The following is a 17,166-nucleotide window of genomic DNA, read 5'->3' as shown; positions in this document are numbered from 1 at the left end:
ATCAGGGTCCATTAAACTCAATTTTAGTTTTTCCATTTCTTTTATAAACAGATCTAACTATTCAAAGGGATCAATATCTCATGACTTATATTCTTCCTTAGACATATTCCAAAAATAAGAAAGTTTAACACTAGAATAAAACTCACCCTTATACTGTAATTATTATATGTATCCACTGGGCCCTTTTATAAATGTAAGGAGAATCTAGTGATCTTATTTTTCCTATGTCTTGAAACACTTTACTATTTCATCAACATTCATCAGTTATTCTCAGCTATGCTTTAAATAAAGACTAACATGGAACAGAGGAATGATGGCATCACCTAGAGGATGCAACAGTGAAATAAATTGTTAATGTTCATACAGTTTCCTTACTGCATAGCCCAAGGTATCACATCTCTTTCAAAACAGTTCAAAAGATCAAAAACACCATCCTTGTAGTCTGCTTTTAGCTACCGTTGACCAGTTGATAATTATGAATTTTTCACTCATAATTGCGAAGAGAAGAAAAATTTACAGAGGAAGGCCTTTCTAATTAGTAGAGGTATCAGACAACAGATGCAAAGAGACAGCAGCACACTAGGTTCTACTGATAAATGTGAAATCATCTTACAAAGCAAAGTCTCAGACTACGAAGTCTTCAGATGGTGACATCTTAGATGAATATTCTCAAACAATGTATTTCTAAGAAGAGGGAAAGATGATGTGCATTCTCATCCAGTTAATGATGAGAATCCAGTCAACTGAGACTGCAAAATCCTCCAACCAGAACCCAGATCATCCTGGTTTGCTAAAAGGGTATTAGACAGTCTTCTTTCATCTTTTAAGATGTTTGTGGTCAGGCGCAGTGGCCTACACCTGTAATCCCAGCACTTTGAAGGGCCAAGCAGGTGGACTGCTTGAGCTCAGGAATTCAAGATCAGCCTGGACAACATGATGAAACCCCGTCTCTACCAAAAATACAAAATAAATTAGCCAGGTGTGGTAGAGCACACCTGTGGTCCCACCTACATGGAAGGTTAAGGTGGGAGGATTGCTGGAGCCTGGGAAGTTGAGACTGCAGTGAGGAAAGATCATGCCACTACACTCAAGCCTGGGTGACAGAACGAGACTCTGTTCCAAAAAAAACAAGGTAAAATAAAAATTGAAGATAAAATTTTAAGAAACGTTTGTATGCCGAAATGTACTTCGTAAGTGGAAATGTCAAAAGCAGATGTGCATACAAAGGTTAACTAGAAAAAAAAAGACAATGAAATGCAAAAATATTCAGTAGATTAGTCAATTCAATTGACTAAAAATACTAAAATTACAGCAGAGATGGCTATCCCTTCCTCAATAGAATGAGATGCCACTAAAAGTTCCAAAGTATTCAAGGACTGCATTCTGATAATCTAACTGTAAGAATAACCAGAATAAGCTAGAATTTATTAGACATATATTTTAAATCTGCTAGCAGTATTTGTAAGATTGGTATGTCCTAGGTTCATGTGTAACAGTGAGCAGTTAGTTACATTTAGACAACTGCATTCATTGTAGATACATATATCATCAAAATCTGGAAAATATGAAAAAGTTGGATTTGCTATGTTTAAACTCTTATTAAAATGTCTAATAAGGCCATGCGTGGTAGCTCACGCCCGTAATCCCAGTACTCTGGGAGGCTGAGGTGGGCAGATCACTTTGGCTCCAGAGTTCAAGCCCAGCCTGGACGACATGGAGAAACACCATCACTATGCAAAGTACAAAAATTAGCCAGGCATAGTGGCATGTGCCTGTAATCTCAGCTATTTGGGGGCCTGGGGTGGGGTGGAAGGATCGCTTGAGCCCAGGAGGTCAAGGATGCAGTGAGTTGTGTTTGCTCCACTATACTCCAGCATGGAGTCAATAATGGCCTTAAAAAAAGTCTAATAATGGCCGGGCACAGTGACTCATGCCTGTAATCCCAGCACTTTTGGAGGCTGAGGCAGGAGGATTGCTTGAGCCCAGAAGTTTGAGACCAGCCTGGGCAACACAGGAAGATCCCATCTCTATAAAAAAAAATTTTTTTTTAATTAGCCAGGTGTGGTTGGTGCATGCCTCTAGTCCCAGCTACTTCAGAGGCTGAGGAAGGAGGATCACTTGAGACTGGCAGGTTAAGGCTGCAGTGAGCCATGATCATGCCACTATGCTATAAATTGGGTGACAGAGCGAGACCCTGTCTCAAAAAAAAGAATAAGGTCTAATAATGACCTTACTACCCTTTAATTATTTCTGCTACAAAATTATGTAGTAAATGATTAGTGATGACTGTTTTCCCAAGTATACTGAGGGTTACAAAAAGAATATCCTAACAACTAAAAGAAGGTGCCCATTCAAATAACTATCTCAGAGAGGCAGCTCGAATATCTCGTTAATCTGTGGGTACATCAAGTCTGATTTGCTGAAAATGTTATGTCTTAAAACTACCTAACCCCCTTATTCTATTTTCACCAAAGCATAACCATCCATGAATCTAGCTTCCTAAATAAACCATTTTCAACTGCCTGGAGGCTTTTCTCACTGAACAGTGAAATATTTTAAACTTAATATTCATTTCTATAAGCTTCATTAATAACTTCACTCCTGAAAGACCAAGTTACTCTCATAAAGTGACTAAACATAAATTCCTGAGCCTGAATCAAAACACTACAAATTTGGCCGCACAGCCCACAACTGTAATCCCAGCACTCTGGGAGGCTGAGACTGGTGGATCACCTGAGGTCAGGAGTTTGAGACCAACCTGGCCAACATGGCAAAACCCCATCTCTACTAAAAGTACAAAAATTAGCTGGGCATGGTGGTGGGCGGGTGTCCGTAATCCCAGCTACTCGGGAGGCTGAGGCAGGAGAATCACCTGAACTTGGGAGGTGAGCCAAGATCAAACCACTGCCCTCCAGCCTGGATGACAGAGCAAGATTCCTTCTAAAACAAACAAAAAAAAGAGCCAGGCACAGGCACAGTGGCTCACACCTGTAATCCCAGCACTTTGGGAGGCCAAGGCGGGTGAATCACGTAAGGTCAGGAGTTCGAGACCAGCCTGACCAATATGGTGAAACTCCATCTCTACTAGCAGGGCATGGTGGCGGGTGCCTGTAATCCCAGCTACTCAGGAGCCTGAGGCAGGAGAATCACTTTAACCTAGGAGGCAGAGGTTGCAGTGAGCCGAGATCATGCCACTGCACTCCAGCCTGGTCAACAGAGCAAGACTCCGTCTCAAAACAAAACAAAAGAAAACAAAAAAAGAAACCATTATTAATTTGGATCCACTTTAGTGCTATGGATCAAATCATACCCTATACAAAATGAAGAGTATATCTCCCACAATATCACTTTAATAAGCCAGCATTAAAACTGTGCTCTAGTGTATTACATCCTAAACATTAATTACTGAATTGATTTACAAATATGTCATTGAATAAGAGCACCCCACAAAAATTCCCTTTCTTCAGATTTTACTTAACTCTGCAAACTATTTCACAGGAACAATTCACACTCTGAGAAAATGGCCCACACACTGCTCTAACATACTAAAATCCAGAAGACTGTGGAGTGACCATGATGAGAAGCCTAAAAACACATTAGCACTCATTTTAATCACTATCATTTTATGGAGTGCAGGACTAAATAAATAAGAAGAATCAAATTCCAAAAGCCTATTTCAGAATTCTTTCCACCAAATGATTCCAAGTCACACTCTGTTTAAAAAAAAAAAAAAATCTAAACTCAAGTAAACAACTGTAAGTGAATTAAATGTAATTACAATCTGGATCCTAAAGTCATCAATTTTTCACTGAAGTTCATAATGTTCAACCTATGTCTTTCAAGTAGCCAAATTAAGAGTAAGTATCAGCCGGGCGCGGTGGCTCAAGCCTGTAATCCCAGCACTTTGGGAGGCCGAGACAGGCGGATCACGAGGTCAGGAGATCGAGACCATCCTGGCTAACACGGTGAAACCCCGTCTCTACTAAAAAACACAAAAAACTAGCCAGGCGAGGCGGCGGGCGCCTATAGTCCCAGCTACTCGGTAGGCTGAGGCAGGAGAATGGAGTGAACCCGGGAGGCGGAGCTTGCAGTGAGCTGAGATCCGGCCACTGCACTCCAGCCTGGGCGACAGAGTGAAACTCCGTCTCAAAAAAAAAAAAAAAAAAAAAAAAAAAGAGTAAGTATCAAAGAGAATTTTTACCAGTCTTCAATAAATTAACTATATTTCCATTTTTCCAAAGAAATTTTCCAAATATTATTTACTATTAAACTAAATAATCAATCATAAATAACCATAAATCAACCAAAAAATTAAATTTCATAACTAAGGCGATCAGATATGAAGCAATCTAAAAGGATTCCCCATCCCCACGCCCCCATATAAGGGAAAAATAATGCAGGGAAGCAGATGTAAAAAAACGTAATTCAACATGTGAAATACATTTTCAACATGTGAAATACATTTACTGAGTACTGCTATTATGTATCTGCCATTTTGTATTATTACATTTTAAGAAAACGCACGTTAGAAAAGTTTAACATCTGGAATGAACATGTGTGATTTCTCTACCTAAATAATAGTATTATCTCATTCACCTTTAAGGCTGATACTTTAACAAATCAGTTTTCTACCAACTTTCTTTACTGAATCAAGTCCTAGAAACCCACTCCGCAAGACAAAAACAAGTAACAAAGACTATGTTCTTCTCTCCTTTATGTGTGAGCATGTCCTAAGCAGTAAGACTAACAATGGTCTTGGTATCTTGGTATGATGAGAAAAACTACGTCCAAATACAGACAGCTAAAAACTTCAGACGGGCCAAAAGAATCAAACTTAAAACTTTTTAAAAAGTAGAATAAATAATCCATGTATATCTTTTACATAAATAAAATGCTAAATTAGGCTGGGCATAGTAGCACACGCCTGTAATCCTACCACTTTGGGAGGCTGAGGGGGGCGACTGCTTGAGCCCAAGAGTTCAAGACCCGCTTGGGCACCATGGCAAAACCTCATCTCTCAAAAAAATACAAAAATTAGCCCAGCATGGTGGCACATGCCTATGATCCCAGCTACTTGAGAAGCTGAGGCAAGGAAGATCCCTTGAGCCCAGGAGGTCAAGGCTGTAGTGAGCCATGATGGCACCACTGTACTCCAGCCTGGGTGACAGAGTAAGATGCTGTCTCAAAAAACTAAAATTTGGAAAAAAAAAAAAAAAAAAAAAAAAAAAAAAACCTAAAAAGTTGTAAATGAGTGTCTTACCTCAGATAATTTTTATTCTCTTTTTTAATCCAATTTCTCTCAAGGCGCCTATCCCAACATTTTAATATAATATATAGATATATAACCATAATGCCTGACAATCCACCATATGACTAGAAAAGGAAAGGCATATGCCACAAGAACAAAAACTTGCCAATTCCTATTTTAACAATGAATACTAAACCAGAAAACCTCACAGTTCAAAAACAGGTTTTTAAAATTTCAAATATGCTAAATGCAAGGAAGAAACCTTATAAAAAACTTTATCAGGGCTGGGCGTGGTGGCTCGAGCCTGTAATCCCAGCACTTTGGGAGGCTGAGGCAGGTGGATCACCTGAGGTCAGGAGTTAGAGACCAGCCTGACCAACATGGAGAATACCTGTCTCTACTAAAAATACAAAATTAGCCAGGTGTGGTGGCACATGCCTGTAATCCCAGCTACTTAGGAGGCTGAAGCAGGAAAACCACTTGAACCCAGGAGGCGGAGGTTGCACTGAGCCAAGATGGTGCCATTGCACTACAGCCTGGACAACAATAGTGAAACTCCATCTCACCCCGACAAAAAAAAAAAAAACAACAGGTTATCAGCTTAGATGTCAGGCTTACCTCTGCTATTTTGCACAATCCCAGAAAAAGTTTAAGAAAAAGTGTTTATTGACCAAAAAATTACATTTCATAACTAAGGCGATCAGATATGAAGCAATCTAAAAGTATTCCCCATCCCCACGCCCCCATATAAGGGAAAAATAATGCAGGGAAGCAGATGTAAAAAAACGTACTTCAAAAATGTAAAAGTAAGCCTGCGCAGTGTCTCACGCCTATTATGTCAGCACTTTGGGAGGCCAAAGCAGGTGTTCACTTGAGGCCAGAAGTTCGAGACCAGCCTGGCCAACATCACAAAACTCCATCTCTACTAAAAATAAAAAAAATTAGCTGGGCATGGTGGCGTGCGCCTGTTAATTCCAGCTACTCAGGGACCGAGGCACGAGAATCACTTAAACTCGGCAGATAGAGGTTGCAGTGAACCGAGATTGTGCCACTGCACAATCTGAGCAACTTAGTGAGACTCCGTCTCAAAAAATAAAAAATAAAATTGCCTGAGGAAAAAAAACATAAAAAGATCAAAACTCAGATCCAGGCACGGTGGCTCACACCTGTAATCCCAGCACTTTGGGAGGCCAAGGCGGGAGGATCACCTGAGGTAGAGAGTTCGAGATCAGCCTGACCAACATGGAGAAATCCCGTCGCTACCAAAAATACAAAATCAGCCAAGTGTGATGGCGCATGCCTGTAATCCTAGCTACTAGGGAGGCTGAGGCAGGAGAATCGCTTGAACCCAGCAGGCAGAGGTTGTGGTGAGCCGAGATCGTGCCATTGCACTCCAGCCTGGACAAGAAAAGCAAAACTCTGTCTCAAAAATAAAACTAAAGATAAAACTCAGCCACAAAATGCAAGGATTTCCTACCCCAAAAACTACACAAACAAACAAATAGACAATTCACAGAACAAGGGGTTAAGAGCCAATAAACTAATTTAAGTGATGTTCCCATATTATGATTAAGGAAATGAGAATTCAGGAGACATCAGCTTCCATCCACCAAGTTTACAAAACTGTACATATGAACAATACAATAGTCACTCAACGTATGAAAAAGATACCTCCAGGGTTAATAAAATTATAAAGTGGTAATTCCAAAGACATTTTTGGATGATGAACGGTACATTTTAATACTTTTAAAAATGTATATATCATGCCTTTTGATTCTGCAATTTAACCTCATGGGAACTATAATACTACCAGATTTGCATAAGAATATTAACTTCAATTCTCGCATTGTTTTCTTTAGCTAACAGCAAAACATTTGGTAATTTCAATGTTTTTTAATTTGATATATCCACACCAAATAATTTTGAGGTGGTTACAAAAAATGAGGTAAATTTAAATGAGAAGACAAGAAAATGTTTGCTGTCCTAATTAAGTGAATACAAAAGTCAAAAATATATAACTTAATCCCAATTTTTTTTCAACTTAAATATGTCCTTTATACATGCAAACAAAAAAACTCACAAGAGAATCAACTCTGGTAAATGAGATTTAAGTTAGGGTGGGTGGACAAGTACACCTACATTAAGATGGAAGGTTCACTTGGTACTTTATATAATTTTTTATCATTTCATTTTTTATATTAAGTTTTATTACTTTAAATTTAAAGGAGGGGAGGAGGCTTTTGAAACATTACCTGGGAAAGCACTAACTCAGAGTTTCTAAACACTCTAGGTAATATGGATAAATCCTTAATAAACGGTGACAAAAAAACAAAATCCTATGGGTGGCAAGATTTTTTCCTTATATGAATTTTCCTTTTTCCTTATATGAATTTTCAAATTTTTCAAAAGTGAAAAAAAAAAATCACATCTTAATTTCAGATGACTTACAAAATTTTAGAGAGCAAATATGACCAGAGCTGAATCATAAAACATAATGTGAAATTTAAAAAGAAAAAAAACTAGATTCAATTTCTAAATCACTCAATCTCTACATCAATGTCTTCTTCACAGAGGCGGAGGCAGACCACAGGGGTGAGCCAGACACTGTTCAGTAACAGGGCAGGACCCTCCTGGACAGGAATGGAAAAAGTACACTGTAACAACACCCTCAGCACCCCGCCAAGAATAGTTTTCCCTTTAATCTGAGACTCCACACTATCAATTTTAAGTGTCTAAACAACAAAAAAGTATAAGAAGCATTCCTCTCAAAACTGACTGCCACACATTTCTAATTCTAGAACATGTCCAAACCTACATCATTCCTTTCTTGACCTAACTTTTGCTTACTCAAAATCCAAAAAACACTATACCAGAAATTTCAAAAAATGAAAACGAATCAAGCCTCTTTATTCTCACAGAAAACTATTAGAAAAAGATACAACATTGAGAAAACCTTTTTCAATAAAATCTAAAGTCCAAATGAACATAGTAATCTGCAGTATCACCGCCATATATAGCACCCACCAAGGACCCCACTTTACACTTCTTGATTTGCAGCAGTCATTTCACCACTTTGTTTCCTCGTGTCTCCCCCGGATTCCACCAGTAACATTTTCCTCGAGAACTCTAATACACACAGATAGTTACAGGTATGCTTACAAAAAGTTATTTCTTAACTTATTGCCATTCTGCCTGGATTTTAATTATTTGCACTAAGTTCACTGTGTACTATTTTGCTTTTACTAAAGCAAAGTATAAATTATGTCAGGGTGCCATGAGCCAAGTCCCTCATGAATAAGTAAAGCACTCACTTTACTCACTCTTTTATCTCTGACTTCCACCAAAGTGGGTACGCTAAATTAAGTTTGTCAGGGATTGAAGTGCTGCAATTTTTGACTTCCTAGCTTATTACCTATATTAATGAGAGCTCAAAGAAAATTTATCATTAAAAAATCAGGCCATGTGTGGTGGCTCACACCTGTAATCCCAGAACTCTGGGAGGCCGAGGTGGGTGATCACCTGAGGTCAGGAGTTCAAGACCAGCCTAGCCAACAAGGTGAAACTCTGTCTCTACTACAAGTAAAAAAAATTAGCTGGGCATGGTGGTGGGTACCTGTAATCCCAGATACTCAGAAGACTGAGGCAGAAGAATCGCTTGAACGTGGGAAGCGGAGGTTGGAGTGAGCTGAGATCGCTCCATTGAACTCCGGCTTGGAAGACAGAGCAAGACTCCATCTCAAACAATAAAATAAAACTGGCAGATAACTAAATCACTTGCAAAGTGCTTAGTACAGAATATGTACATTTAAAATGTTTGTAAATGGCTAGGCACGGTACCTCACACCTGTAATCTCAGCACTTTGGGGGGACAAAGCAGGCAGATCACCTGAGGTCAGGAGTTCAAGAACCAGTCTGGCCAACATTGTGAAGCCCCGTCTCTACTAACAATACAAAACTTAGCCAGGCATGGTGATGCACGCCCGTAGTTCAGCTATTCAGGAGGCTGAGGCAGATGAATCGCTTGAACCTGGCAGGCAGAGGTTACAGTGAGCCAAGATAGCGACATTGCGCTGCAGCCTGGAAGACAATAGGGAAACTCTATCTCAAAAAAATAAATTAAATAAAATGTTTGCAGGGCTGGGGGCGGTGGCTCACGCCTGTAATCTCATCATTTTGGGATGCTGAGACAAGCCTGAAAGAACATGCACAACATGAACAGTGTTTTATTCATCTGTGAGCTGTGATTTTTCTTTCCCTCCATTTTTTTTTTTTTTTGGTTTTCTGTACTTTTAAATTTTTCCTCAGACATTTCTAGAATATTCTAGAAGGCAGAAAGCTAGTTACAGTATTTTACAGTTATATATTAACTCTGTTAATGATCACTATAGTAAAAGAATAACTATCAACACCTCATAAAGACACCCAGGCAAGTCGTAAGACAAATTATTCAAAGTAATTAGCAAAAAGAAGGAAAAAGGTAACACCATAGTGCACAGAGTTCTATTCTAGGTTCTTTTAAAAATGCAAATACCCTATCATCCATGACTTCCAAATTATAATGATAAATTTAAAGTCTACACAGCTAAAAATGGGACAGGTGAGACCCATTCTAGCTCCAAAACTCAAGCACTGCTATATTACACGGCCATTACCACCAATAGAAAGAACAGAGAAAAGGAATCAGATTTATCCTCCATCAACTAAGCTAATTTTCCTAAAAGAATATTTATTTAAATCAAAAAATAGACACCACAAGAAAATAAACTTAAAAAAACATACCTCTACTTCATCTCCTTCACTAATTTCTTTTTTTATATCAGGTGGTGGTGGTAATCTGACTTCATTAAATGGAACCTGGCGTTCTGGTTGCCAACTGAAGGATTAGAAAAGGTGTATTAACAATTTAAAAATATACAGTCTACACCTGGTGTTGCATATTTTTTCAAGTTAGTTTATCATTTAGGCTTTCCCTAAAGAGAAGAAAAACAACATTCATACTATTAATAATTTCCCAAGTAATTAGTTACTGAAGTAGAACAGATTTTGTATGACTCTTAATGAAGTTCATAATTAACAAAATTGTTAACAATTGTACATTACCTCCCAAATTACTTATCCTAAGAGCAAGTACACACATTCTCCCAAATTACTCATCGTAAGAGCAGTACGTACATTATTCTGCAAATGAAATAAGCTAAGTTCACACTGATGACTAACTTTGATTCAAAATGTTGAATCGACACAGCTGCCCAATAAATAGTAGTAATACCAACTTATTTCAAATAGTTTCACAACTACATGACCTATCAAAGGAAACACAATTTCATAGATTAGAAAACAATATAAACTGTTTAACTCTTTTTAGTATACATATTCACAGAAATACAGAAAATTATCAGCAATTATTTTGAACAGCTGAATTACAAAAGATTTCGTTTTCCCATTCCATTTATCTTTCCTACAGTGGATACATACATTATAATTAGAACCTAGAAAAAGCTTATTTTTAACTCTGTAGCAAATATTAATGTATTAAACCAATTTAGTAGTTAACTGACATTTTTTATGTTGTATTTTAAAAGCTGAAATTATAAAGTAAAAAATTATTCCCTACTCTAATTTCTCATAGGTCATTTATATGTCTGGGAAGTATACTATGACATAAAATGTCCCTCAAGTTTCCATCTGCCTAGGCTGGGCAAAGTAGCAGCTGACAAGTAAAAGATTTGGGGATGCTTTCTTTTAACCATTACTGTCCAAATGGCAGCTGCTCAAAGATAGAAATCATCTCAACACTTGTTTCTACATGAAGCAGCTGTTAGGCAATGATCTTTTCAGGCAATTCCAGAAACAGCTTAAAAGTGGAAGCTGAACAGTTTTTTTCTGACCATCAATTAAACAGTGCTCTTGGAGACAGAGTTTCCCTCTTGTCACCCAGGCTGGAGTGCAACGGCGCAGTCTCGGCTCACTCACTGCAACCTCCACCTCCTGGGTTCAAGCAATTCTACTGCCTCAGCCTCCTAAGTAGCTGGAATTACAAGCACCCGCCACCATGCCCAGCTAATTTTTTTGTATTTTCTAGTAGAGACGAGGTTTCACCATGCTAGCCAGGCTGTCTCAAACTCCCGACCTCAGGTGATCTGCCCACCTTGGCCTCCCAAAGTGCTGGGATTACAGGCATGAGCCACCACACCCAGCCCAGTGCTCTTTTATAGCCCTTCCTAACCAAGCCCAGTATGCTGTCTTTCACATTTTTAGATTACATACCCCTCAGGCAATTAAAGATGGCTTAATACTTATTCTGATGACCAGCAGTCAACTGGAAGACCTTCTACATCATTTGAAAATTCTGGGCTTTTTAAGTATTAAGCATATTATCATCTAATTTGTGCCATCTATTTCTGCAAAACTGATTCATATCTAAACATGTTTTGGCAAAGAAGAGCGTTATGAAAAAAGTGACAATTATGGACAGAAAAACAGATAAACAGTTATCAAAGATAGACTTACGATCAAACAACCAAACCTCCCCACCCCCTAGAAGCAAACAGTTTGGCACTGCCACCTCTAATATGAAGGCCTTTGTCAACAAAAATAACTTACTTATTTTCAAAAACAACTGTAAGGGAGTCTTCATGAACATCTTTGATAAATCCCTGCAAGACACAAAAACATTATAAAAGCATATCAATATTAAAGCACTTCATAACTCTAAAAGGCTGTATTAGAGATACAAAGATAATAGGGAGTACTGAAAGAACACAGGTTTGGAATTAGGCAGATGTGAGTTTGATTTCCATCTCTACCATTTACGAGATACATGATCTTTTAAGTTACTTAATCTCTCTGAATCTCATTTTTCACCTGGTATCATCTACCTGGGAATTAGCAAAAGTAAATGTACATCCCTGGAACATCTCAGGTATTAGTTCAGCAAGGCAGTTATTTAGTATTGTGACTAAGGGTTCAGTATTTACTACTGTGACAAAGAGTTCAAGCTCTAGAGTACTGGTTGCCAGGATTCATACCCAAACTCTATCACTTGTATATTCTTGAATACAGTTTTGAACTAATGAAATTAATCACAGTATCATCCACCTAATGAAAAATTATGAGAACTAAATGAAGTAATGTTTAGCACAGTACCTGGCACAAACTAAGAACTCAATTTTGTTATAAATGTTATCAATATTATAGTCCACCTTCAGTAAAATGCATGACTACATTTTGAATACTATCTTTGCCATTAACTTAATCTTATTTTTTCTACATACTTCTCTTTCCCTTCCCTTAAAATTGGGCTATAGTGAGTACATTGTTCACAACTATGTTGGAATGAATACAGATTCTCAATAACAACTGGTGGTCATTTTTCAGGCTTAAAATTAATATTAAAATTAGCCTTCTTTATCTTCCTTTGATTAATACAGTTGGAAGAAACCGTAAGATGTGACATACTCAAGAAAGAGCAAAGGACTTGGGTGTAGAATTACTGTTGCTGAAATCCTGATTCCACCACTCTGTAACCACAGGCAAGCAGTCCTTGGCACTTATATAATTACAATGAACATTAAATGACTTTATATTACTATGAATCAGAACCGCAAATTACTGAATGTTAGTGAAATGTTTATACATACTTTCAACCATGGGGTACATAGGAAATACTTTTCTAAAACATCTTTATCACACGACTCCATAACGTCCACAGCAAACTAGCTATATAAACACATGTATAATACCTCGTCAAAGCAAGGCAAAAACAAACACATCTGTTTATCTCACTCCTTCCCAAAAGTCCATTAAGTAACACTAAAGAGATTTGAAGGAATAAACCCAAAACAAAGAGAATAAAGGGAAAAGGCAAACTTACAACAACAACAAATGTTTTGTTCTTTTTTGTTTTTGTTTTTGAAACTTACAAAGTAGACGGAAGAGGGGTAACAGTAATAAAAAACAAAGCAAGCCCGGGAGCCCAGCACTTTGGAAGACCAAGAAAGGCAGACAGCTTGAGCTCAGGAGTTTGAGACCATCCTAGGCAAGAGTGAAATCCCATCTCAACCAAAAATACAAAAAACTTAGGCGGGCCTGGTGGCGTGTGTGGTCCCAGCTACTTGGAAGGCTGAGGTGGGAGGATCACTTGAGCCTGGGAGGCAGAGGTTGCAGTGAGCCATGATCATGCTGCTGTGCCATGACCAGGCTGCTGCACTCCAGCCTGGGTGACAGATTACGGGCTTATCTCAAAACAAAAAAACAAAAAAAAAGAAAAACCAAAAAAAAATATTTAAGGGTGTACTCTGTGTCAGACATTTTTCTAAGCAAAATTTTCAAAATATTAACTGGCACTGGGAATGGTTCACTCCTCTTCTCCAGCTCCAACTGCCTATTGTTTCATTTGTGTGTGTGCTATTGGACATTTCTATGCAAACATCCTCACTGAGGCCTAAAACCAAGGATACCCTTCCTCTTGAAGATTGCTATGGTAGGCCAAGTGTAATGACTCACGCCTGTAATGCCAGCACTTTGGGAGGCCGGAGCAGGCAGATCACCTGAGGTCAGGAGTTCGAGACCAGCCTGGCCGACATGGTGAAACCCCATCTCTTCTAAAAATACAAAAATTAGCCAGATGTGATAGCAGACACCTTTAATCCCAGCTACTCAGGAGGCCGAGGCAGGAGAATCACTTGAACCCAGGAGGCAGAGGTTGCAGTGAGCCGAGGCTACACCACTGCACTCCAGCCTGGGCGACAAGAACAAAACTCCATCTCAAAGAAGGGGAAGAAAAAAAAAAAAAAAAGACTGCTATAGTAGCTCCTGCCTTGCAATTCTGGAGGTATTTATTAATTAATCCTCCCTAAATTTAAATATTAAGAGTTGCCACTCTAGTTCAGGCTTTGATTATCTGACCATGCTAATGATGACTTTCTGGACAGTTTCTAGTAGGGCACATTCACTTTTTGTTTTTTTTGGTTTTTTTGACGCAGAGTCTCACTCTGTTGCCCAAGCTGGAGTGCAGTGGTGCAATCTTGGCTCAAGGCAACCTCCACCTCCCTGGCTCAAGCGATCCTCCTGCCTCAGCCTTCCCAGTAGCTGGGACTACCCCACCACCTGGCTAATTTTTTTGTATTTTTAGTAGAGACAGTTTTGCCATGTGGGCCAGGTTGGTCTCGAACTCCTGACCTCAGGTGATCCACTCACCTCGGCCTCCCAAAGTGCTGGGATTATAGGCATGAGCCACCACACCTGGCCCACATTCACTTTCAACAATCACTTTGGTCCGCGCATTCACAGTTATATTACCAGCAAATATAACTGTATTATACCCTTGCCATTTTTTAACAAATTTCAGAAACCGAGAATTTCCATGTTTATATTAGTAAAGCATCTCTCCCATCAGAAGACAGCCATATTTTCAACCTCCACTAACATGTTCTAGTCCTTCAACAAACTCTCACTAACTTTGAAAAGTCTCACAAATTAATCTTTCTAGTTTCTGTATAATTCATAGTGGATTAGTTCAAATCAGAAGTCTAAATCACTAGAAAATTTCACTCTCCTTTCTCACCTTTATAATAATCTTTCTCACTCTGCTTTGTAATAAGAACTTTATTTTCTATCTAAAAATCACTTCTACCTTTCCCACAAACACTTCCACCATAAACATCAGTATCAACTTGGAGTGCACATTTTTCACAAACTTTAAAACACAGCTCTGCACAATTTTTTTTTTTTTTTTTTTTTTTTTGAGATGGAGTCTCACTCTGTCACCAGGCTGGAGTGCAGTAGCACAATTTCTGGTCACTGCAACCTCCAACTCCCTGGTTCAAGTGATTATCGTGCCTCAGCCTCCCAAGTAGCTGGGATTACAGGCACACGCCACCACACCCAGCTAATTTTTGTATTTTTAGCAGAGACTGGGTTTCACCATGTTGGCCAATATGGTCACCATCTCCTGACCTCATGATCCGTCCACCTTGGCTTCCCAAAGTGCTGGGATTACAGGCGTAAGCCACCACACCCCGGCCCTTGAGCATCTACTCATTGCTAGTATCATTCTGCCATAAGATTTACTAGATTAAGGCCTGACGCCTAGTCCTTAAAATTTATTTGGACTGCAGTGAACAATTTCTAACATCCTACTCCATAAAATCTAATCCCCAAGTCCTAAATTCTAGACAAACGTGTTTCTAATGGCCAGATTTCTCTAAAATTTAGTCCACCTGATAGGACACAGTCAATACTTTTAAACGTATTTTTGTACTCCCCAGGCCACCAGAATGATGCTAGGTCTCCCCGCCTGCTCAAGAGACCCAAATTGACAGGGCTGGGTCTTTGCCAAAATCTGATAGGAGACACCAGTAACAGCCACATGTGTCTGCACATGGCAGGGTGCTTTATGCCTTTAAGTCTCCATAATTTCTGTCCTCAATCCCCAATCCTTGGGGTGTTTGACTGTCTCTCTTCCTATTCACACCCACCTGGCTCAGGCCCCGTATTTCTCAGAAGAAAGCCTTTGACATTTCTTTTTCTTCTTTCCATACATATGCAGACACGGAAGATTTCAAAGCATCCTTATTAAAAGGTCACTTGTCTTGTTCACTCACACAGTCCAACAACGTTTACATTTGAAACTCTTAACTATAATTTAAGATAATCATGAATAACTAGGCAATATAACACATCTGAAGTGTATTCAAAATCTTAAAACGTTCACAGCTTACTATGGATAAGCGGGAAAAAAATCTTAAAATGCCCACATAACTCTGACAAAACAACAAATAGGCAACATGTAGTAAAAAACCAGAAATGCCATAAATTGGGCCAGGCGCGGTGGCTCACACCTGTAATCCCAGCACTCTGGGAGGCCGAAGCGGGCGGATCACCTGAGGTCAGGAGTTAGAGACCAGCCTGACCAACATGGAGACACTTCGTCTCTACTAAAAATATAAAATTAGCCGGGTGTGGTGGCGCATGACTGTAATCCCAGCTACTTGGGAGGCTGAGGCAGGAGAATCGCTTGAACCCAGGAGGCGGAGGTTGCAGTGAGTCAAGATAGTGTCACTGCACTCCAGCCTCGGCAACAAGAACGAAACTCCATCTCAAAAACAAACAAACAAAAAAATGCAATAAATTAAGTGTAAAATGAAGGTAGGGATGGAAGGAGTAGAAGGAATCCTTGAGCAGTGAAAAAGCACTATCCGAAGAACTAATTTTGAAAGCAATCTAGTATAAAACAATTTTTTTTTAAAAGGTTCTAGTCAAAGATCCACTTAAGCAGCAAGTTAACTAACAATCCATTAGCTTTCTACATGTAAACAACAGGCAGCTGTAAAATAAAAATTTTATACAAAAAAATTCTACTTACAGCAACAACCAAAAAATAAATCCTACAAGTGTCCTCAACAATAAAAATATGCACAGAAGCTATTTACAAAAATGTCTGAAGCTCTAATAAATATAAATACAAAATTTAGGAAAATGTAAAACACCATCATGTTCTTAGGGACCTTGATATTATAAAAATTTCAATATGCCCCTAAAATAAACCTACAATTTCAATGGGATCCCACTGAAATATTAAGAGTGCGTATGTGGTTTGGCCGGGGGGTGGAGGGCAGGGAGGGATAACCTAATAAAATAAGCCTATCTCAAAAAATTTTAAAAAAGAAAGCATTCAAAAAGGAAACTTCTAAAATGGGGTGGGGGTGGGGGGCTGGGATGGGAGGGAACAATAACACTCTATACTTACCAAACCTTAGAGATTTTAAAACTACAATAATGAAGATGAAAAAGATATTTCAAAGGAACAGAACACAGATTCCAAAAGTAGGCCTAAAGTCATTTAGGAATTTACAAATGGGGAAGGAATGTACTCTTTTTAAAATGGTACTGGAACATTTAAATAATTCTTGGGGAAA

The 17,166-nt window shown here is 38.8% G+C and overlaps 1 protein-coding gene across 6 annotated transcripts in view; it reads right to left on the bottom strand.

Moving 5' to 3' along the window:
* Window positions 1–17,166, bottom strand: part of FXR1 (FMR1 autosomal homolog 1) — a 66,938-nt gene that overhangs the window by 33,760 nt on the left and 16,012 nt on the right. For all 6 annotated transcript variants that reach the window (XM_050780110.1, XM_050780111.1, XM_050780115.1 and 3 more), the window contains exons 2-3: window positions 11,852–11,904; window positions 10,028–10,121 (exon numbers count right to left, since the gene is read on the bottom strand). In XM_050780110.1, coding sequence (XP_050636067.1) covers window positions 10,028–10,121; window positions 11,852–11,904 — 147 coding nt within the window. The remainder of the gene's footprint in view (window positions 1–10,027; window positions 10,122–11,851; window positions 11,905–17,166) is intronic.

The sequence above is a fragment of the Macaca thibetana genome, chromosome 2, assembly GCF_024542745.1.
Source record: "Macaca thibetana thibetana isolate TM-01 chromosome 2, ASM2454274v1, whole genome shotgun sequence".
Taxonomy (NCBI): Eukaryota; Metazoa; Chordata; class Mammalia; order Primates; family Cercopithecidae; genus Macaca; species Macaca thibetana.
Note: the sequence above shows the minus strand (reverse complement) of the source record. Positions and strands in the feature narration are given on the sequence as shown.